Source organism: Garra rufa, chromosome 5, assembly GCF_049309525.1.
Source record: "Garra rufa chromosome 5, GarRuf1.0, whole genome shotgun sequence".
Classification (NCBI taxonomy): Eukaryota; Metazoa; Chordata; class Actinopteri; order Cypriniformes; family Cyprinidae; genus Garra; species Garra rufa.
In genome coordinates this window covers 50,752,247-50,776,439 of record NC_133365.1, presented here as the reverse complement: position 1 = coordinate 50,776,439, position 24,193 = coordinate 50,752,247, and the positions used below count along the sequence as shown (strand labels likewise).

Sequence of the window (24,193 nt, the reverse complement as noted above, 5' to 3'; positions counted from 1 at the left end):
ATCTGCAAAATGTTAATTATTTGACCAAAGTAAGAGGGATCTTACACAATGCATGTTATTGTTTATTTAATACTGACCTGAATAAGATATTTCACATGGAGGATGTTTACATATAGTCCACAAGAAAAAAATAATAATTGAATTTATAAAAATGACCCTGTTCAAAAGTTTACATTGCATTGATTCTTAATACAGTGTTGTTACCTGAATGATCCACAGCTGTGTTTTTTGTTTAGTGATAGTTGTTCATGAGTCCCTTGTATGTCCTGAACAGTTAAACTGCCTGCTGTTCTTCAGAAAGATCCTACAGGTCTCACTAATTCTTTGGTTTTTCAGCATTTTTGTGTATTTGAACCCTTTCCAACAATGACTGTGTGATTTTGAGATCCATGTTTTCACACTGAGGACAACTGAGGGACTCATATGCAACTATTACAGAAGGTTCAAAAGCTCACTGATGCTCTAGAAGGAAACACCATGCATTAAGAGCTGGGGGTAAAAACTTTTGAACAGAATAAGGATGTGTACATTTTTCTTATTTTGCCTAAATATCGTATTTTTTTTTTCATTTAGTACTGCTACAGCAGCTACAGAAGATAGTTACATGTTTCCCAGAAGACAAAATATGTTAAATTTACCTTGATCTTCAAATTGAAATTCAAAAAGTTTTCTTAATGCATCGTTTTTCTTCTAAAGCATCAATGAACGTTTGAACCTTCTATATTAGTTGCATAATAGGGATTTATGAGCAACTATCACTAAACAAAACAAAAAAAAAACAGCTGTGGATCATTCAGGTAACAACACAGTATTAAGAATCAAGCGTATGTAACCTTTTAAACAGGGTCATTTTTATAAATTCAACTATTATTTTCTCTTGTGGACTATATGTAAACATCTTTTGTGTGAAATTTCTTATTCAGAACAGTACTAAATAAAAATTATTTTGGTAAAATAATTAACATTTTGCAGATTCTGCAAGTGTATGTAAACTTTTGACCTCAACTGTATGTGTAATGCATTACATTTTTTCATAAATTATGTGTTTAATGCAGTATACTTTCGAAAGGTGTAACAATGAATAGAAAATTATTATAGTGTATTGTAATTGTGTTTACAATTATTACCGAGATCATAATATGCATTATAAGGTGTGTTACAAGGCATAACTAATGCATTAAAACTACTTTTATAATGTAGTATATATAAAGGATTTAAGTAAAGTGTTACCAAATTCTCCTATGCATTTTTTAATACTTTGTCTAAAGGTTCAATAAACTGCTCCATTAAAAAAAAATCTGACTATTGTTTCATATGTCAGACTTTAGCGACAACCACAAAATGAGTCTATTAAACACATTTTAAAAAACATAAATGTAAAAAGCTGCTTGTAATATTTAGTCAGCCTTCTGATTGATGATCAGTATTTTCTAAAGGTTAAAGGGATAGTTCACCCTAAAACAAAAACTCTGGCATCATTTACTCACCCTCAAGTTGTTCCAAACAAAAGAAGGTATTCTGAAGAATGTTGGTAACCAAACATTCGATGGTAGCCAGTGTTGTTTTCGTCAACGATGACGATGACGAAATCATTTCGTTGACGCCACTTTTTTTTCATGACGATAACGAGACGTTGACGAGATAAAAATGGCTCGTTGATGACTAAAACATGACGAGACGTGTGTGAGTTTTCGTTGACGAGACGAGAATAGACGAAAATGTTAGTGGGTGGTCCGTCAGACGTTTAAAATACATGACATTTCCGCTTATTGTGCATGCCAATTAAAACTTAAAAAGTATCTGACGCTATGGCAAGCCATTTTAGCATTAAATACTCTTTGCTATACTAGTATGGCAAGCCGTTTTAGCATTCCATCCTTGTTTGTCTTTTATGTTCTAAAACATTCCTTCCTTCATTGTAATTATTGGTGAAAATAGTCGATCCGGAAGCTCACATTGTGTTGAACTATAGATCTGCTATTTTCAGAACTTATAAGTGACACTACCCAACAGCAAAATACTTACTGACCTACATTAATTTGTTAAAAGACTACTTTTTTTCCCTTTTCGTCGACTAAAACTAGACTAAAACCTTTTTGACTTTTCGTCGACTAAAATTGGACTAAAACTATCACATATAGAAGTGACTAAAATTTGACTAAAACTAAGAAGCATTTTAGTCCAAAAGACTAAGACTAAGACTAAATCTAAGATGGTTGTCAAAAACAACACTGATGGTAGCCATCGACTTCTACAGTATGGTAGAAAATACTATGGAAGTCAATGGTTGCCATCAACTTTTTGGTTACCAACATTCTTCAAAACATTTTCTTTTGTGTTCAACAGCAGAAAGAAACTCACAGAGGTTTGAAACAACTTGAGGGTGAGTAAATGATGACATTTCTGGGTGAACTATCCCTTTAAGCACTTCCTTTCCCTGACCTTTTGTAGTGATCTGCACATGCTGGTTAAGTACAGCCAGAAAATAACAGGCCAAAGGACACCAAAATCACACAGGTAAATAACAGCACACAAACACCCTCCAGAGAAAAACCTGAACAAATCATCATCACAAAAACAACAAAAAACACCTGACAAGCAGAACAACTTACTTTGTTGTCTTCCCTGATTCAGCCTCCTGTGAGCGATCTGAAACACATAAACATGATACAGAAAACATTTAATATGACACGCTTTCATTCGCTTACATTCTCAGGCTTTCTCCCATCTATTTATTTCTCACTCAATTGATCAATTTCATTCTCAAATTCAATATTGAAGGTTTTCCACACAATGAGTCTCATTCATGAAACATGAGCAAAACGAATGTCTGTGTGGTTTGTAAAATCATTATGTAAACAGTTGCTTTGAATTAAATGCAACAATTTATGTAAGACAGATTTTTATTACCCAATTATTGTTATGATTAAAAATAAAATGCATTTTAATAAAATATAAAAAGGAACAAAATAACATTTGAAAAGCAATATGAAATATTTTAAAAAGCAGTAATAAAACAAACTCTCACCGATTTCAGACTCAGTGCCGGTGATTTGGGCTAGGATACGGAACGAGCGGGATTGTGAAGTTCCTGTCCGTGGGCGCCAGTCCTCTGTGTCCTCCATGATGCGTTTCCTGCTGGCATCACCGTGAGTCGGGACGTGGTAAAACTCAATGTCCGTCTCTGTGATAGGCCTACGAGGAAATCTACACACACACAAAGAGGCAGAAAGTCTGTGTCTTTAGACATGTAATCATACTGCATATCAAATGCACAATTTAAGAAACTAAGCATTTTAGAAACAAGGGCACTGCTAGTTATTCCTTCTTTACCTGTTCATGGCAGGTTTTCTGAAAGAGGCATAAAAAAGGATTAAGAAAGATTAAACATTTCATTCATTCATTCTCTTTTAGAAGGGTTTTATTGATGGCAAACACACACATTACAGATGTACTCACTTAGACACAACAGGAGGACCACTATGAAAAATAAAATAAAATATGTCATTACATAATGGAAAGTTTAAGCACTAATTACAAACATTCTCTTTAAAACGTACTATGGTAAACATAGTTTCTGCCAAAATATTATAGTTCGGTATAGCAGTTATTGTTAATACTGTAAAACATCTTAGTAAGAAACCTTCACAACAATTACGCTACCAGTCAAAAGTTTTTGAACAGTATGATTGTTTTTAAATTGTCTCTTTTCAGCTCACCAAGACTGCACTTATTCGATCCATAGTACATGCAAAAGCAGAAATATTGTTAAATATTTTTACTATTTAAAATAGCTGCTTTCTATCCGAATATATTTTACAATGTAATTTATTTCTGTGATCAAAGCTCAATTTTTAGCAACATTCAGTCTTCAGTGTCACATGATCCTTCGGAAAGCATTCTAACATGGAGCACAAAACCAGTCACAAGTGTTGATTTTTAATAAATAAGCTTTCCAATCTGAGGGTGCAAAAAAGATCAAAATATTGAGAAAATCACCTTTACAGCTGTTCAAATGAAGTTCTTAGCAATGCATATTGCTAAACAAAAATTATGGTTTTACATATTTATGGTAGGATATTTACAAAATATCTTCATGGAACATGATCTTTACTTAATATCCTAATGATTTTTTGCATAAAAGAAAAATCGATCATTTTGACCCATACAATGAAGTTTTGGCTATTGCTTCAAATATACCCGTCCTACTTAAGACTTATTATTATTATAAATATTTAAAACAGTTGGGGACATTTTTTTTTCAGGATTCTTTGATAAATAGAAAGATCCAAAGGTCAGCATTTATCTGAAATAAAAAGCTTTTGTAACATTTTACAATATGTGAGCCTGGACCACAAAACCAGTCTTAAGTCGCTGGGGTATATTTGTAGCAATAGCCAAAAATACATTGTATGGGTCAAAATTATTGATTTTTCTTTTATGCCAAAAATCATTAGGAAATTAAGTAAAGATCATGTTCCATGAAGATTTTTTGTAAAATTCCTACTATAAATATATCAAAATGTAATTTTTGATTAGTAATATGCATTGTTAAGAACTTAATTTGAAGAACTTTAAAGGTGATTTTCTCAGTATTTTGATTTTTTTGCACCTTCAGATTCCAGATATTCAAATAGATGTATCTCAGACAAATATTGTCCTATCCTAACAAACCACATACCAATAGAAAGCTTATTTATTGAGATGTGATGTATACATCTCAGTTTTGTCAAATTTAACCTTATGACTGGTTTTGTGGTCCAGGGTCACATATAGCATTCAAAAGCTTGGAGTCAGTGTAATTAATTAATTATTATTTTAATTTTTAGAAATCACAAAAAATAATACATCAAAAGAAAGCTGAAAAAAAATCTCAGCTGTTTTCAACATAATACTAAAAATAAAAGTTTATTTATTTGTTTTTGGAGCAGCAAATAAGAATATTAAAATGATTTGTGAAGGATCATAGTACAAGTATTTTAAAATTGTACTATTTTGCTGTACTTTGAATCAAACAAATGCAGGCTTAGTGAGCAGAAGAGACTTAGGCCTACTTTGTGGTAAGTTTCTAGTTATACTTCAGTGTAACTGTATTAATAATTTGACAGTATTGTCAAATTCAAAAAGCATTAGAAGATGCTTTAAAGGTTTCTAATTTCCTTACGAAAGATTTTTAAGATTAATTGGGAATTTCTTAAGATTAATTCTAAAAATGTCGTATTAAATAATTCCAGTATTTGATATGGTGGCGAAGACTCGATAAAATTCAACGATCAAATCAATAAAATAAAATAAATAATATTACACAGAAATTTCCCAAAGAAAATAAAACTCTTGACAATTAGAAACGCGATAGTACACCGCAAGATGGCGCTGCTGTATATGGAATAAAAACACAAGCATCAGGCTTGTGAAGAAACTCATCTGGACTTCTGAAATCAATCCAATCTCTCTCTCCAAAAAAAAAAAAAAAACTGTTTTACGTCCAGGACGTACTGATCCTACCAAAACCCGTCTGCACCGACACGTACATTCATAAGCTGTCGATAAATCATCGCTGTCTGGCTGAGGAGTCGCGAAGGAACCGTGTGACGAAAGACTGTTGGCAGCGCTCGTTTGCTCACTCGGTGTGTTTGACAAACTGCAGTTAAAACCGCTGACTACCTAACTGACCACTGCGATGCAACACATCACAGATGAAACATAACACGCATATCGTCAAAACTCACGTCAACACACTCATGCAATACAAACAGATGAAAAAAAAATGAACCACAAACCCAGCTTTGCTTTGCTTTACTAGAGTGGGCTCTGCTTAAAAAGTCATCACTATTACAAAATAAGCGGTACTACAGCAATAACAATATTTCAGTTTATTTTATTTACAAGTACAAGTTTTTTTAGTTAGCCTACTTTGGAAAACCATGTAACTTAAATCCTAGTAGGCAACATGGCTCAACCTTCAGTACGTTATTCATATCATATTAAACATTATAAGAAAAGTACCATGGTACTACCATGGGTTTTGAATAGCCTGTGTACTGCTGAGGTCAAAAGTTTAAAATATGCAAAATGTTATTTTACCAAAATAAGAAGGATCATACAAAATGGATGTTGCTCATTATTTAGTACTGACCTGAATAAGATATTTCACATAAAAGTGAAAATAGTTGAATTTATAAAAATGACCCTGTTCAAAAGTTTACATCCCCTTGACTTTTTAATACCATGTTGTTACCTGAATGATCCACAGCTGTTTTTTTTTTCCGCTTGTTTGTCCTGAACAGTTAAACTGCCTGCTGTTCCTCAGAAAAGTCTTTCAGGTCTACAAATTGTTTGGTTTCCCAGCATTTTTGTGTATTTGAACCCTTTCCAACAATGACTGTATGATTTTGAGATCCATCTTTTCACACTGAGGACAACCGAGGGACTCATATGCAACTATTAGAGAAGGTTCAAACACTCACTGATGCTCCAGAAGGAAAAATCATGCATTAAGCCGGGGGTGAAAACTTGAATTTGAAGATCAGGGTAAATTTAACTTATTTTGTCTTCTGGGAAACATGTAACTATCTTTTGTAGCCTCTGAAGGGCAGTACTAAATGAAGAAAATATGATATTTATACATCTCCATTCTTTTCAAAAGTTTTCACCCCTTAATGCATCCTTTTTCCTTCTGGAGCATCAGAGAGTGTTTGAACCTTCTGTAATAGTTGCATATGAGTCCTTCAGTTGTCCTCAGTGTGAAAAGATGCATCTCAAAATCATAGTCATTGTTGGAAAGGGTTCAAATATATAAAAATGCTGGAAAACCACAGAATTTGTGGGACCTGAAGGATAAACTGTTCAGGACTCATGAACAGTTATCACTAAACAAAGACAAAACACAGTGGTGGATCATTCACAGTATTAAGAATCAAGGGGATGTAAACTTTTGAACAGGGTAATTTTTATAAATTCAAGTATTATTTTCTCTTGTGGACTATATGCAAACATCTTTTATGATTTCAGGTCAGTACTAAATAAACAATAACGTGCATTTGGAGGGGGATGTAAACTTTTGATCTCAACTGTACTATCTTGAATGTATCTTGAATTTAATGTAATTTCAGGACAAGTTAATAAAGTTTAATACTTTGTCTTTCTTCACAGTGAAAGAAAAGCAAAGCACTCTCAATGTTGAGATTAAATTCTGGAAAACAATGTTTTCACTACAAATCACAGCAATATTTACAATACACACACACACACACAATGAAACAAGCATCAATATGGTACTGACTTTGTGGCTGGAGTCCCCTGGAGAAAAGCACATAGAGGAGAAAACAACCGTTAAACACACTATCATCTCATCACTGGCTGAATATACATAACACAGATTCCTGAAGCCCTCTGAGACAGACCAACAGCTGAAAACACACACAATAAAGTTACACAGTTATTGTTTTTAATGCTGTCAAGATGTTAACTGATGGACTGGAGTGGTCTGAATAACTTGTGGATTATTATAATGTTTTTATCAGCTGTTTAGACTCTCATTCTGACGGCATCCATTCACTGCAGAGGATCCATTGGTGAACAAGTGACATAATGCTACATCTGTTCTGATGAAGAAACAAGGATGAACTCTTCCTTTAAAAACATCATATCACTCGACAGGGAAAAACTTAATCCAGACAAATTCTTTCCATTCAAACAAAATACAGTATCCAGAACCCAGCACACACAGGGCTGCATTAAGGAGGAATATGTTTTCTTAACAATTGCCTATAAAATCATAAAAACAGGGCTGGCACTGATTTGACTATAATGTACAGCTGCATGAGGATAATGAGGAGGAATTATCAGAGTTTATGAGAGAGGGAGGATAAAAACCATTAGATGAGTGCACAGTATGACGAGGAGCATTTGGTTTTCATCAGTTTTCTCTCCCACATCTCTAATTTTTCTTCTTTCTCTGCTTTTTTCAGACACAGTGTTCAGGCATCTAACAAATATTATGTTCAGTATGAAATTCTAGCATACTGCACAGTGCATACTGCACATTTTGGCACTCGTAGCACTGCAAAAATAGCAGTAAGACTAGTATAAGTAAACGTAACGAGAAGCAGAATGAGTTTATTGGGTGATTAAACTCTAATCTGTGCTGGTATCAGCCTGATATTACACTATTAAAGTTATTAGCACACAGAAACAAACAAAATGCATCACAACAAACATGCTGAGATCTGGGTCGCAGAATATGCATGTGCATCCACACGTGTAATTAGACACTAGTTCTTCTGTGTAATCATTTCAATCAGCACTTTAAAAGCATCTTTAAAATATGAAACCCAGAATAGGAGGTTTGCACACACACAAAATACATCTGAGCTTCCCCTGGGACGCTATCCAAGGGAGAGCCCTCATACACACACCAAAACACACAACAGATAGCATTACATAGAGCTAAATATACACAAACACATCAGAGCCGCTGACACCCGTCCGTAAATGAACAGAATCTCGCATACGTCACAGTGCGAAAAGAGATGCTGCCAGTGTCTTATTACAAGTGTATAGTATATAAGGTATAAAAACGATGTATTTAATCAAACTAAATGTAAATATGACTGATGCACTTCCCGCTTTTGTTGGGTTTAAATGTTGGCATGACTTCTGACAACTCAATATGACATCCGTCCTGCCAAGTTTTCAAAACTCACCTGTTGTGTACTTATAGTCTAATCTAACCAGCTGAAGTGCATGTTTGGACTAAACCATATTACAAAAAAAGGTGGGGAGGGACATCATGGAAACCAACTAAAAACTAAATTCTAAATATAGTTTTATACTTAAAATGTTATGTTTTGGTCTTAGTGTTAGAGTCTGCTATATGTTCAACAGAAGCTTTGGAAGTAAAAATGTCATTCAAACTGTGATTTTTACCAACAACATCCAAACATTTGTGCTCTGAGGTTGTTAAAAATAGTATAATCATTCAAAATCATAAACTGTAGGCCCTAATTTAGTTAACATTTTTTAAATAAGTCTAGTGCCGAGTTATATTGTAATTATATTATGATTATTGTTTGTATGTTATGGTTTGAACTGCAATATGGAATTTGAAATATCTCATATGTGATATTACATCCAGACACAAAAAACAAATAAAAATGAAATAAATGGCGGTACCTTTTTTTAATTTGAAATAAGGAAATACATTAAAACCTAAAAAACTGCCTAAACCAGTCCAGTTTGACATAAGCTGTTGTTTTAACTTGTTCTGAACATTTATATATTAAGTATGTAGTTTTAGTAATTTTGTTGTGGTTTTTGTCATTCTCATTACTTTTAGTTTTTTTCCCCCCTTATTTTATTTCAGTTTTAGTTTTAGTATATCCATTAGAAATGCATCCTTGGCAACCAGCAGAAATAAAATGATTTTTTTAAGCAACCAAAAGGGTTCGTACAAATACTGTAAAATTAAATTCCAGGACTTTCAAGGACTTTTCAAGCACTATTTATTTTTATTTTTATTTTCAAGGACTTATCGAACAATGTCTTCTATTTCAAATTCTAAAAAAAAGAGAAATAAATAAAAAATATACTAATAAAAAATGGACATAATGTAATGTAATGTATACTACACTTTTACTATAGTAAAACAACGGTTAATTTTCTTAAGTATTGTATGTATTTGTGTATACTTTCTTTGTTTTGTTTTTATAACTGTACTGGCTTTAGTTTATGGTTTGATGTTTTCTACTGTTTAAGAAAAAAATCATGAAAAAGATTTGTGAAATCCCTGATTGAGAAATGCTGATATGAAACAAATTATTCACGATCCACGCTCTGAAGTTTCGATCTAAAGTGATTTGCGATCCACATTTGACTTAGATTGGAACTTACGTGATGCAAATCATTACATTTAGATCAGGACTTCAAATCGCGTATCAATAATCATTTGATTTCAATCATTTAACTCGCGATATGATTCACAAACTCATTCCGATCTAAATCAAATGATTCACAATATGCGAAGTTCCGATCTAAATCAAATGATTTGCGATATGTGATCCGATTGGAGGACTTTGAAATAGTGAATCATTTTGCAACGCAATGGTTTAACTGATTCGAAATTTCGAAAGCTTCATGCATCGATCACTACGTGCGTTTTGAAAACATTACAAGCGATGTTGAAATTCGAAAATTAATGGCTCTTTTAATTTGATCTGGTTTTTGTTAGCGAATCGCTTGAAATGAATGATCGAAGTCACGAGTTTGAATCAATCGAAGTGGTTCTAGTGTAAATGACTCAATTTATTTGGTTCACCTGTTCCTCTTTTCACATCTTCAGTCACGTTTACACGACTGTAGGCTCATTTCCATTACATATTAAAAACGTAATTATAAAATTAAAAATTAAAAAAACTTTTTTGTCTGAATTTTTAAAATGTCAATAAAAAGTACTGCAAAATGACGACATTTCCATTAACCAAAGTTTTGCGACTAAAGTCATTTTCCCCCTCTCACTTGGAGGTTATAGTACATTGAAGAATGATCATATTACTTTTTCTTTTACTTTTTCATATATGGGAGCTTTTGCAGGTTTCCATTAGGCTTATTTTCAATTTCAATTTAAAGGTTAATGGAAACGCAGCTACTGTCAGTACTGCTACTTGCTTAGCTTGCCTGTTTTCTGACATTAACTGAAATAAGCGAAAAAAGGTATTATGTTTTTTAAATAGTGTGAATTTTGAGTGAAAAGATATGTGCTTATTGACTAAAAAAACACTTATTTCATACATACATTGTCTTCCAATAAATCAAGCACTTTTCAACTACCTCTTCTGGAATATTGCTATTTTCAAGGGTTTTCCAGGCCTTAAATTTAAAAAAGTCAAATTTAAGTACTTTAAGTACTTCAAGCACCTTGTACGAACCCAGAACTAAATCATTTTCAGTGGTTTTCATTTTAGTAAAATATAATAACCCTGATATTCAGCTCTTTTAGAAAGACGAACCAATCTGACCGGCTGAAAAATGCCCAATTCTTCCCTAAAACCATTTAACAGACCAGCAGGGAAGCCACAAAATCTCCAACTGATTTGTTTAAATCATTAAGTTTTATTAGATGAGTAGTTTATTAATTCCCTTATATTGAAAGTACACAGCCTTGTCCCTTTGTCTTTATATAACAATTTTCTAATATGTTTTAGCTTCGAATTAAATGCTGCAATTTTGTGCATAATCTCAGAGCTGGAAGCCACTCCAGAAACTGGAAACAAGCTTCCAGAACCCAGGCCACTGAAAAAAAAAACCCAGTTGAGGTCTATGTTTATAGGGTGGGTGGAGCATTGAAGTGTCAATCAAACTCTTACCCATTCAGCTGAGAGCTCTCACCCTGGCTTTCCAACAGGCCCCGCCTCTGTCCCATGGCAACCTCACAGGCATTCTCATTGGAGTAGAGATTGATGGGCGTGTTATACACCGAAGGGCGGGGCACCGCCGGTAGATAATCGGGTGAGCCATCAGAAGGAGTGGGCGGAGCCTGTGGAGTGGGGTTTTGAGCTGAGGAGGCGGGTGCAAAAGCAGATGCGGCGGAGGGAATGCAGGCTATGTGTGGTGACCCCGCCCCTCCAAATGGACGAGCACTCCTATTGGAGGATGAAGTGATGTGGGTGGAGTTTGTGATGTCAGAGGAGGATGGAATGGGAACGGGTTTGATGATTTCCACACAATCATCCTAAACACGGAGGAAAGCACATGCAGGACTCAAACAAAACGACAACAGCAACTCAACAAATCAACAACAAATACACTGCAAACCTAAATAATGTTTGTCACTATATTCAGAATGGAATACTAGCTGACTACTTACTAAATACTGAATAGTACACACTATATTTAAAAAAAAGTATGCGAAACAGAACAGATTATGTCATATGACCATGTGATTCATTTTAAAAACATCATTTGATCACTTTAACTGACTCAAGTTAATGTTATTTAGTTTTTTTTTTTTTATTTTAGTTGTTGTAATGTCTATACATACTGTAGTTTATATTTATTTTTATTTAATGTTTAGTTTGAGTTATTTTAGTAAGTTTAGTACATCAAATTAAACTAAATGAAACACTCACTGATGTTTCAGAAGAAAACACAACGCATTATGAGCCAGGGGTTGAAAACTTTTTTGTGTACATTTTTCTTATTTTGCCTAAATATCAGAAACAAAATGTACCCTGATATTTAGGCAAAATAAGAAAAATGTACACATCTCCATTCTGTTCAAAAGTTTTCACCCCCGGCTCTTAATGCATTGTGTTTCCTTATGAAGCATCAATGAGCGTTTTAACCTTCTGTATTAGTGGCATACGAGTCCCTAATTTGTCCTCAGTGTAAAAAGATGGATCTAAAAATCACACAGTCAATGTTGCAAAAGGTTCAAATACACAAAATGCTGAAAAACCAAAGAATTTGTGGGACCTGAAGGACTTTTCTGAAGAACAGCAGGCAGTTAAACTGTTCAGGACAAACAAGGGACTCATAAACAATCATCACTAAACAAAACAAAACTAAAAAAAAACCCAGCTGTGGATCATTCAGGTAACAACACAGTATTAGGAATCAAGGGGATGTAAACTTTTGAACGGGGTCATTTTTATAAATTCAGCTATTATTTTCTCTTGTGGACTATATGTAGACATTTTATGTGAAATATCTTATTCAGGTCAGTACTAAATAAAAATTAACATGCATTTTGTATGATCCCTTTTATTTTGGCAAAATAATTAACATTTTGCAGATTGTGCAAGGTATATGTACGCTTTTGTCTTCAACTGTATAGCCAAATGCATAAATGCAAATGCAATGCATAATTGTAAATAACCATATCTATCAGAGATTATAACCAGACAGCTACTTTCTAAATTAAACATGCATCTTAATCAGGTTCATGCATCATGTGACACCAGTGTAGCACACTGAGTTGCATACTGTCCCACATCCTGGTTATATTTTTTGAAAGTAACAGGTAGTATACAGTATTAAATGTTCAGTTTGCAGTGTTCTAGTATTCGAATCTAAACACAAACTTTATGATGCATGTGAGTATTTCAACACAGTAGGCACACTTCTGCTACAAACATGCGAAACTAAAACTCACACATACATATAGAGCTGTGTGTCTGTCTCAGAGGGGAATAATGACATATACACACACAATCCATTCACAATACTCCAGTTGTGTGCTCTGGCTGGCTGTATGTGTGTAAATCTCATACCTTTGGTGCCACATCTGGTTTTGGAAGACTGGAAGCTCTGTTGGAACACAAACAATGGACAAAAACATTAATGGCTCTGCTGTAACCACATCTAGAGCTGGCAGTGGCAATACATAGGGAACATCTAACTGTGGTTTGCAGCAAAATCATAGGCCTGTATTCATAATGACACGGAACGACCGCATGGAAGTTTGTTGAACAGTTCTGAATTTGTTTCGCCTGCAAGGGATAACAGGATTTGGTTTGTATCTTAAAGAAAACGGGTCAGGTTTGGTTTTAAACTAGTGCACTGGTGGTCAAAAATGTGGAATTATTAAGATTCTTGGAGAATAAGTCTCTTATGGTCTGCATTGTTATGATGAAAAATACTGTAAAAATAGTAGTAATGTGAAATATTATTCAAATGCAAAATAAGTACTTTCTATTTGAATATATTTTAAAATGTAACTTATTCCTGTGATTTTTAGCATAATTACTCCAGTTTTCAGTGTCACATGATCCTTCAAAAATCATTCTAATATGTTGATTTGCTGCTCAATTATTGTTAATGGTTTAAGTTAATAAAACTGCTTATATTTTTAAACTGATGAATTGTTTCAGGATTCTTTGAAACATAGCATATTCAATGTCTTCAGTGTCACTTTTGAAGTTTAGTGTATCACTATTTCCAGAAAAATAGTTTTTAACATTTATTATAATCAGAAATGTTTCATTGAACAGCACATCAGCATATTAGAATGATTTCTAAAGGACTGTGACACTGAAGACTGGAGTAATGATGCTGAAAATTCAGCTTTGCATCACAGAAATGAATTAAATTGTAAAATATATTCAAATGGAAAATAGTTTTTTTTTAATTGGAATAATATTTCACATTATAACTGTTTTTACTGTATTTATGATCAAACAAATGCAGCCTTGGTGAGTAAAAGAGACTTCTTTCATTCAAAAACATTTAAAAAACATTATTTATTTACAATTAATTATTACAGAATATTCAAAAGAGCAGCCATTTTTGAAATAGAAATAAATTGTAACATTATAAATGCCTTTAGTGTCACTTTAGAACGGTAGTGTATAAATATTTCCAGCCAAACATTCATAATAATCAGAAATGTTTCCTTGAGCAGCAAATTAGCATTTTAGAATGATTTCTGAAGGATTACGTGACACTGAAGACTAGATTAATGATGCTGAAAATACAGCTTTGCATCACAAAAAATAAATTAGATTTTAAAATATATTAAAATAGAAAATTGTTATTTTAAATTAGAATAATATTTCACATTATAACTGTTGTTAAAGTATTTTTGATCAAATAAATGCAGCCTTGGTGAGCGAAAGAGACTTTTACTCAAAAACATTTGAATTATTTTAAACTTCTGACCAAACGTATGTGACATGGTGTGTTATTAAACTCAAAATACAGTTTGATGGCAAGTGATACTGTTGCTGTGCATACGTGAGTGTGAGGCTGGCAGAGCACTTGAGTATCAATTACTCTCTGAGAATCTCAACTCAAGACCTTCTAGAACATCTCTTATTTTTTATTTCTGAATCATTTTGACCTTTAATCATGTTCCCAAAGGGAGTTTTTTTAGATTTAGCTTCCAGGTGCAATTTTGTACTTAAAATAAATCCACACATCTTGAAGTGTGTAGATGAGAGTGTTATGTAACAGGAGTTGTAAGCATTTGCTCCTACGTGTGGAGCCTCTGCATCTTTGTTTCTATGCAAACACAAACACAAACAGACACACACACACGTGACCATCATGAGTTCATAAAAAGGCTGCGTATCCCTCCACGGAGATCTTTCCAGCGGATCGGGTCGGGTTTAGAGCTGCTGATCCGGTCAGATGAACATGAGCGCTCGCACTGCTCCAGTCATGAGCTAATAATCTGTTCTCAGCACACTCAATATAGATCCACAAGACTCAGAAGACCAGAGAACAACACCAGAGAGAGAAACTAGTCTGATTCAATTCATTTTACTTTGTTAACTGAATGCTTTTTATTAAATGCATTGATTTCCCTGTGGTATTTAATCAGATTCAATATGCAGTCTTTAAATATCCTTCCAGCGAAAGTCTAAATAAACACAAAGTAGACTATTTTAAGGAGCCATTATCTTGTACAGAATGAAATAAGCACATATTAAAATAGCCTTATTTAGAACAGCACATCAGTTTTACACAATCTCATGTTGTTATCTAAACGCCACAGAGCATAAACATCATAAACTGGCTCTGACGTACATTGCCGTTTAAAATTTTGAGGTCAGTACTTCTTTTTTTCTTTAAGAAATCGATACTTTCATTTAGCATGAATGCATTAAAATGGATCAAAAGTGACTGTAAAGACATTTGCAATGTAGCAAAAGATTCATATTTCATATGAATACAGAAACAAACATATCACAGTTTCCACAAAAATATTATGCAGGGCAACTGTTTTTAACATTAGAATAATCAGAAACATTTGTTGAGCATCAAATCAGCATATTAGAATGATTTCTGAAGCATTATGCGACACTGAAGACTGGAGTAATGATGCTGAAAATTCAGCTTTGATCACAGGAATAAATTACACCTTAACATATATTCACATAGAAAAATGTTATTTGAAATTGTAATAATATTTCACAATTTTACTGTTTTTACTGTAATTTTGATCAAATAAATGCAGCCTTGGGAGCAAAAGAGACTTGTTTTAAAAATAATATTTAAAAAAAAATCACAATACTCCAAACTTTTGAACAGTAGTTTAACTGGCAGAAGTTATTTAAATGCCTAAAGATAGATAATCAACACAGAATATTGTTTTTTCAGCATTTTTGTGTATTTGAAATCTTTCCAACAATGACTATGATTATGAGATCAATTTTTTCACACTGAGGACAAGTCATATGCAACTATTACAGAAGGTTCAAACACTCACTGATGCTTCAGAAGGAAAAAACATGCGTTAAGAGCCAGGGGGTGAAAACTTTTGAACAGAATTAGGATGTGTACGGCTCTTAATGCATAGTTTTTCCTTCTGGTGCATCAGTGAGTGTTTGAACCTTCTGTAATAGTTGCATATGAGTCCCTCAGTTGTCCTCAGTGCGAAAAGACGGATCTCAAAATCACACAGTCATTGTTGGAAAGGGTTCAAATACACAAAAATGCTGAAAAACCAAAGAATCCATTGGTATTTAATCAGAATATTTATAGATAATTTGTGGATAATTATTTATACTTAAATCTACCTGAGTAATGACGTCAAAAGACAATAAAATCTAACTGTGTCAGCATCACTTAGATTCTTAGAACATTCTGTCATACTATTTTAATGACAGAGTAAGAGAAAACACACTCAAACACACAATGCACACACACATAATTACAAAAAATACCCGCACATGCAATAACCCTGCAAAAGGAGTAAGCCTTAAATTACATGCGGAACTGTTTATTAAGTTAATAGTATTTAATTGACAAACAAAGAAGGTCATTCTTACATTCTTAATCTCTTGAGACCATTTTACTACACTCCACAGAACAGCTTTGTGTGTGTATGTGTGTTTATGTTCAGACAGAAACGGTATCCCAGCAAACGAGGAAAGTTCCCAGAACTTTGGCTTTGGTTTCTTACTGGTTCACCATAAAGTTTCTGTGATATTCTGGTCTGTAAATCCAGACACAAGCTCCTTTGTGGGATTTTTTTGCTTATACTCTCATCCACTAAGTGAGTACCATGAGTCTGATCACTTACATTTTCACATATTTATATCTGTAGCACAAACGGTGCAAGATGGTGTACATCTGCTTCACGGTGACGTCATAGCACTCTCTCAGAGCATCTGTTTGACATCTCATTTATATCTCACACTGTGAGACTGCAGTCTGACGGACGACTCAATGATTTCCCTTCATTAATAACTAACTCAATAACTCTTTCAAACTCCAACTCCACTTTCCTGTTCTGCTACAGAGAGTGAATTAATGTCTGTGGGTGAGAAAAGCTTGAACGAAATATAACATCTGTATTATCTCAAGAAGACAGCAATGAGATTATATAAAGCGCAAAATAAGACATCTGCGTCTCAGATTTGGTCATATGTTGACATTAGGCTGCACAATAAATCGCATTTTAATCATGATTTCTCTCGATTTATTAAGCATTTATTTGCACACTGGTTATTTATTCTGAACATCTTTTATTTTAATTTGGCATATGCATTATCTTGCACTGGTAACAAGCGTCCACGAGCGTTCATGATTGCGGTTGCCAGATTTCAAGAATTTAAATCCCCATTCAGAGCTTGTTTTTTAAAAACAAATTGGTACATTTTCTGTCCAGTGTTTATTTAAAGAAGTTCACTTGCAGAACAAAAATTTACAGATTATTTACTCACCCCCTCTCATCCAAGATTCATGTCTTTCTTTCTTCAATTGTAAATAGATTATGTTTTTTAAAGGAAACCTTTTTTGAGGATTTCTCTCCATTAATGTTTTTTTTTATGGTGCCCATGAGTTTGAACTTCCAAAATGCTGTTTAAATGCAGCTTCAAAGGGCTCTAAATAATCCCAGCTAAAAGAATAGTTTTATCAAGTGAAAAAAATGTAATTTTAACCTCAAATGCTTGTCTTGTCTAGCTCTGTGTGCCCTCTTTGTATTCTCGTTCAAGACAGTTAGGGTCGAGAAACTCCTATTTCATTTTCTCCTCAACTTCAAAATTGTCCTACATCGATGCAGAAGTACCGTCCCAGTGTTTACAAAGTGAGCATGCAAAGAAGACCAAATGCCCTTTTCAAAAAAACAAAAACAAGGTAAAACAGCGATGTAGGATGATTTTGGATGATTCCTGAAATGTTTTCCTCAAAAAACATAATTTCTTTACGACTGAAGAAAGAAAGACATGAACATTTTGGATGACAAGGGGCTGAGTAAATTATTTGCTCTGGAAGAGAGCTTTAATTTTCCCAACCTGGCAACCATGCGCACACACTCTCTTTACAATATGGTAAAGCACTAATGATCTGAAAACACTGTCAAACAGATTTTAGTATGTTAGTTGTATATTAGCCAAATATTGTCATATCCTAACAAACCATACATCAATGGAAAGCTTATTTATTCAGGCATAAATCTAAATTTCCAAAAATGTACCCTTATGGTTGGTTTTGTGTTCCAGTGTCACATATGTTGTCCAGTGTTTACTTATTCTTCCCAACCTGGCAACCATGTGCACACACTCTCTCTACATTATGGAAAAGGCACTAATGAGCTAAAAACACTGTCAAGTTCAAGCTTAGAGATCTCTAATGGGATATTCTGTCTAAACAAAAGTATAATAGTGCCAGTCTGTATGTAAAACATGTTGTAAATGCAGTTGTGCTTATTAACTAGGGGTCAAAAAATGGCCCTCAATATTGGTCTTAAAAATTAAGGTTTCAATTACAACCAGAAATGGTTTTCTAAACAACTGGGAAACTAGCTGAACAGTTCTGGTAATGACCATCTATATACAGGTTCTCTAAAGAACCCAGAAACCAGTAGACTGATCTAAAAGCCAAAATAAAAACATCAAGATTTTTCTTCAAAGAATCATACATATGTGACCCTGGACCACAAAACCAGTCTTAAATAGCACAGGTATATTTGTAGCAATAGCCAGAAAAAAAAATTGTATGGGTCAAAATTATCTTTTTTGCTTTTATGCCAAAAATCATTAGGATATTAAGTAAAGATCATGTTCCATGAAGATATCTTGTCATTTTTCTACAGTAAATATAGCAAAACGTAATTTTTGATTAGTAATATGCATTGCTAAGAACTTAATTTGGACAACTTTAAAGCCGATTTTCTCAGTATTTTGATGTTTTTGCACCCTCAAATTTCAGATTTTTAAACAGTTGGATCTCGGATATTGTCATATCCTAACAAACCATACATCAATGTAAAGCTTATTTATTCAAGATTCAGATGATTTTGTATTTCCAAAAACTGACCCTTATGACTGGTTTTGTGGTCCAGGTTTACATAAACAGTGTTGTGGAAACCTGTTTGAAATTGCAGTTCCATTTAGTTTTTAAAGCAACAGTTCATCCTAAAATAAATATTCTGCCATCAAGCACACTTTTTATATACACTCTTAAAACGCTTTGCGATGCCATAGAAAAACCCTTTTTGTCTAAATGGTTCCATAAAGAACCTTTAACATCTGAAGAACCTTTCTGTTTCACAAAAGGTTCTTTGTGGCAAAAGAAGGTTCTTCAGATTATAAAAAGGTAAGAAAGAGATGGTTCTTTAAAGAACCTTTGACTAAATGGTTCTCTGTGAAGCCACAAATGGTTCTGTGAAGAATTTTTAAGAATGTATATATTTTGTCATTTTGGACTCACATGATAAAGAGCAATTTGGGCATTATATCTCCTTCTAGAGCTTTGTTTTCCACAGACGAAAGTTGTATGATATGAGGGTGTCCACATAATGACAGAATATTGATTTCTGGGTGAACTGTTCCTTTAAGATGCTATGTTGAAATCAGAAATTACTATATCAGTCATTAATCAAGAGAGCAAAAGGACATGATCCTTCATGGGTCATTATTACACTCTTTTCAAGTACGAAACCACAAAATATTACAATTTATGTTGATCAGAATAATCTGAGGGGGGAAATTTCATTAGGCTTTGAACTCTCTTCCAAATGTTGATTTTTATCCTGCTACATCTCGCTAATGGAAAATGGGATTTTATCCAGCTGTGATATCCTGTGAACGCCAACACACACATTCAGGGATGTGCTGAAGTGCAGGACAGTGTGTTGTTCTGGTCAAACAGGCTTCAGCTTACACTTTCAGACAGTTAAGTGCTCGGGATGCACACAAACACAGAGTTTAGAGATAAAAGTGCAGGTTTACAGAGTAATTTAATGCTTTGAGAGCAGTCATGAGAGAAAAAAACACACATGGCATATAAATCATGTTCAAGTGAGGGCAAAGTGACTGTCTAATACAGATTTTGCTACAGCTAAAAGACCTGATGGGTGAAATCAGTTGATTCACATTTTCTTTCGTGTTCACACTATCTCACATTAGAGGTCTATGCAAACCTGGTTCATAAATAAGACCTGTAACCCGACATATCATTCTGATATCAAATTTTAAAACTAAACCTGTCTTTGATTTCTTGTTTGACTAAGCTCGACAATATAATCTTACCAGGGATTTTTAAATCGGGGTCTGTGGTCTGTGCAAGGGTTGCTGAAAGGTCAGTATGCAAATGAATTAGCCAAAATGAGCAGTACACTGCAGAAAAATGATTTCTTCCTTAGTATTCTTGTCTTGTTTGCCAATACAAATATCTGAAAATTCTTAAATCAAGTTAAATTTACTTTACTTAAGCCTTAATGATTTGTTCTGGTCATTCTGACCAGAAGAGGATTTTCTTTTTCCCGAAAATGCTGGTAAATGTTATTGCATTGGATTAAAACTTAGTGACTTTGCTCATAGAGTGTAAACAGCTTCCCCAAAAAAGAAAAATGTTGTACCTTTAAGGATTTTCTTTCCTATTTTGTTAAACTTGTGGTTTTCCTAGTGAAAAATGACTAGCCTACAAAAAAATTATTGTAAATCTTTCATTATGCACCAATTCTGGAAACGATTCATCATAGAGCTTATGAACCTCGGTTTTTGAGTGAATACTGCCAAAATGATCCACAAATAATGTTTTTATTCCCTAAGTTCCGAAAAGAAATACAAAACCTGTGCTGATTGAAAAAAAAAGTTGACAAAAACATTGAAAGGTCATATGACGCGAGTATATGTTTCCCTTCGTCTTTGGAGTGTTACAAACTGTTTGTGCATACAGTATATAAGATCCTAAAAAGTCGCAAAGAGATATTCTTTCTAGAAGTTAAGACTCATCCAGATCTTCCTAAAATGCCTCATTCAAACACAACCCCGGCAAATCTGTCAATGTGTGAGAAGATTTGCATAACTTTTATTCTCGCTGTAATATTGTTGTTGCCACCGTGGAGACACTGTGTGTTTCATTGAGAAAGCTAAACTATAGTGATGCACCGAATGTTCGGCAACCGAAATTAATAAGCGAAAAGGGCGAATAAATTATACCAAACAATGACGTGACGTGAAATAGAGGCGTGCACTAATGCAGCAAACATGTCGGCAGTGTGAAAGCATTTAAAACTTTCAGAGAAAGAAGCAAAAATCATTACAAGCACCGACAGCGAGAGAGTTTAGTTTCGCATCGCATGTCTTCCGTGAGAAGAGAAACGGGTGGTTGTTGCTGGTTACTGTATGATGACTGAAATCACGAAATGGCCTCAAATCATTAGTAAATAAACTACAGAACGTTATATATTTTACAAATTATATTTATTCATTCATAAATCTGCTGCTGTCAGCAAAAAAGTAGTACTGAGGTCTTCTTGTGGGTTTCCGCCGTCAACATTCATAAAAGTTAGTATTGTAATTTTAATGTTGTTCTGTAAAATACAATAAAAAATAAGACAAAAATAATGATAACAATCATTACAACAGTTCTATTAATACATTTATTATAGCATTCTCCTTTGCTCAGCAAGGCTGCATTTATTTGTACATTAAAAACACATGCCTGATTCAAGAAGGGGGTCTTAAAAATGGCCAATTTTAAAGTTAAATTGTGCATTGTTGGTAGGCTATAACGTCTAATAGAATGTTAAAAATGTTCAGTGTTAAGTAAACATTTTCAAATTGTTGTTTCGTAATTGTTTTTTTGACACTGTAATTGAGACAATGAAGTAAAAAGCACATTTTATTTAATGTACGCAATAGTGAAAAAAATGGGCAAAATACATGGGGGAAAAATATGAAAAACCATGTTTGGTAATCGGCCTTTGGCCCTCGGCCTTGTTCGGCTTCGGTCAAGAATTTTCATTTCTGTGCGTCCCTACTAAACTACTTTGATTGGCCTTCCAAAAGAGGACACAACTAGAAATCAGTGGTTAAGTTGTATTTACAACACTGTTCCAGAACAGTACAACTTAAATATTTGAGTGTGTGCGGCGCATTTTACGGAGGACTGTTTTTTGAACCTTTTTCTAAAAAGTGGGGCAGTTCCAACTTTGCAAGGACAGTCTGGTGCTTCTACTCACAGCCTGTAAGTATGTTTTCATATTTAAAGAATTTGCTCCTGATTCAAACATGAGTTTTGAGCAGTGTAAAGTAGCGCTTGTTGTTTGTCGTTTCTATGTTTACATACTATCGTCTGTTGTCCCCCCCGCCGCACAACGCGTAAAAAGACAGTATAAGGCCGCGATCACACCAAACGCGTTTTAGCAGTTGGAGGCGCCTCTTTTGAATGGTTTTCTGTTGGCAGTCAGCGTTCTCCGCGCTGCTTATGCGCACTGGGCGCCTCGCGTTGTCGCCGCCTGCTGCGCCTCGCGTTTTTGCAGGAGCGCTCTGAGCGCCTGAAGTTGAAAAAAAATCAACTCTGAGCGGAAAAACGCCCAACGTCATTCGCGTTCTTTTCCATTGTCCAATCGAATGAATAGAGAGGCGGGCCTTCTGTTCTGGTGACGAAAGTTTACCGTTGCTTAAAAAGTCCGGAGACTGCAGAAAAGGAGGAGAAACCTTTGTTGTCTATCGTGGGTAACCCGGAGCTGTATTATTTAGGGTTTCTGCTAATATGACAGTTTACTTAACAGCAAAAAAACTAAGATTTTAGAGCGCTCGCGCTATAATCCTTTGATTTGACTGACAGGACAGCTGTTTTGGTCGTTGCTTAGCAACATAAAAAAACCGCAGCACACTGCTCTTTTTTAAAAGTCACCAAAAAAAGGCAGTGCTGTGCGCCTCGCGTTTTTAGAACGAAAAGACGCGTTCGGTGTGATCGGGGCCTAAGTCACTATAATCAGTAATTATGTCCCTGGATGCAACGAACGCCTCATTTTTAATGGGTGTCTTAAGGTAAGGGACGAAACATTTCCATCAGGTATTTAGCCAATCACAATGCACTGAGCTGACCAATCACAACACACAGAGCTTTGTAAAAACCTTAAACTATAAATCACGTATATACATTGCATTGCACCAAATACACAAAATAATATTCTTTTTAGCAACGCCATATGACCCCTTTGAATGTGTGATTTAGTGATAATATAGCATAATGAAAAATTTCCAAGACAGGATTTTCACCAGGAATACCAAGTAAAATAAAGAGCATCTGAAAAGTCTGGATTTTCTGAAGAAATGTATCAAAATGAAGTCAAAAATAAGAAAGAACATGAAAAACAAGAAAAAATACTTATCAGCAGGGTAATAAAAATAATCTTGTTTTTCCTTTTTGAACCCACATTTTAAGATATTGAGCCATTTTGCTTTGAGTAAATACACCTTGCATTAATGTTTAGATATTTGTACTTTAAAATGAGACAAAAATACTGAGTTTTTTTCTTGCAGTGTATATAACAAGTCGAAGACTGTATCCCATAATGCAATGTACACAACCTGACCTTTAATTTCTAGTTTAAGTTTATTTATCTCCTTCCTTTACTCGTTACTGGATCAGAATGCCAAACTGTAAGACATTTTTACACAAACTGGATTAAAATTGCAAAATGACTAGGGTTGTGGCGCGAAATCGATGCATCGCGAATTATGGTTGATTTCGAAAGCATTGCGATTCTCCATGGAATCTATTCTGAGCTTAGTTTGTAAACGCTGCTCACTGTGAACACTCTTAGAATTCACATCAACCTTTTCAAACTTTATGAAAGCTTATTTTAGGTTCAAGTGTGTGTAAGGAACAGGAAGCAAACAGAGTACGGCTGTTTCTAAAGCATGCAGTGCCATCTGCTGTTAAAAACTAAGCTCAGAATCGATTTGAGAGAAAATCGTGATGCCTTTGGAAAAATGTAGAATCGATGCAG

General features: G+C 34.3%; 1 protein-coding gene across 1 annotated transcript in view; it reads right to left on the bottom strand.

Annotated features, from left to right (window-relative positions):
• pdlim5a (PDZ and LIM domain 5a) overlaps positions 1–24,193 on the bottom strand; it is a 59,247-nt gene that overhangs the window by 3,398 nt on the left and 31,656 nt on the right. The window contains exons 4-7 of the mRNA XM_073840516.1: positions 13,269–13,305; positions 11,364–11,728; positions 3,029–3,207; positions 2,613–2,649 (exon numbers count right to left, since the gene is read on the bottom strand). Coding sequence (XP_073696617.1) covers positions 2,613–2,649; positions 3,029–3,207; positions 11,364–11,728; positions 13,269–13,305 — 618 coding nt within the window. The remainder of the gene's footprint in view (positions 1–2,612; positions 2,650–3,028; positions 3,208–11,363; positions 11,729–13,268; positions 13,306–24,193) is intronic.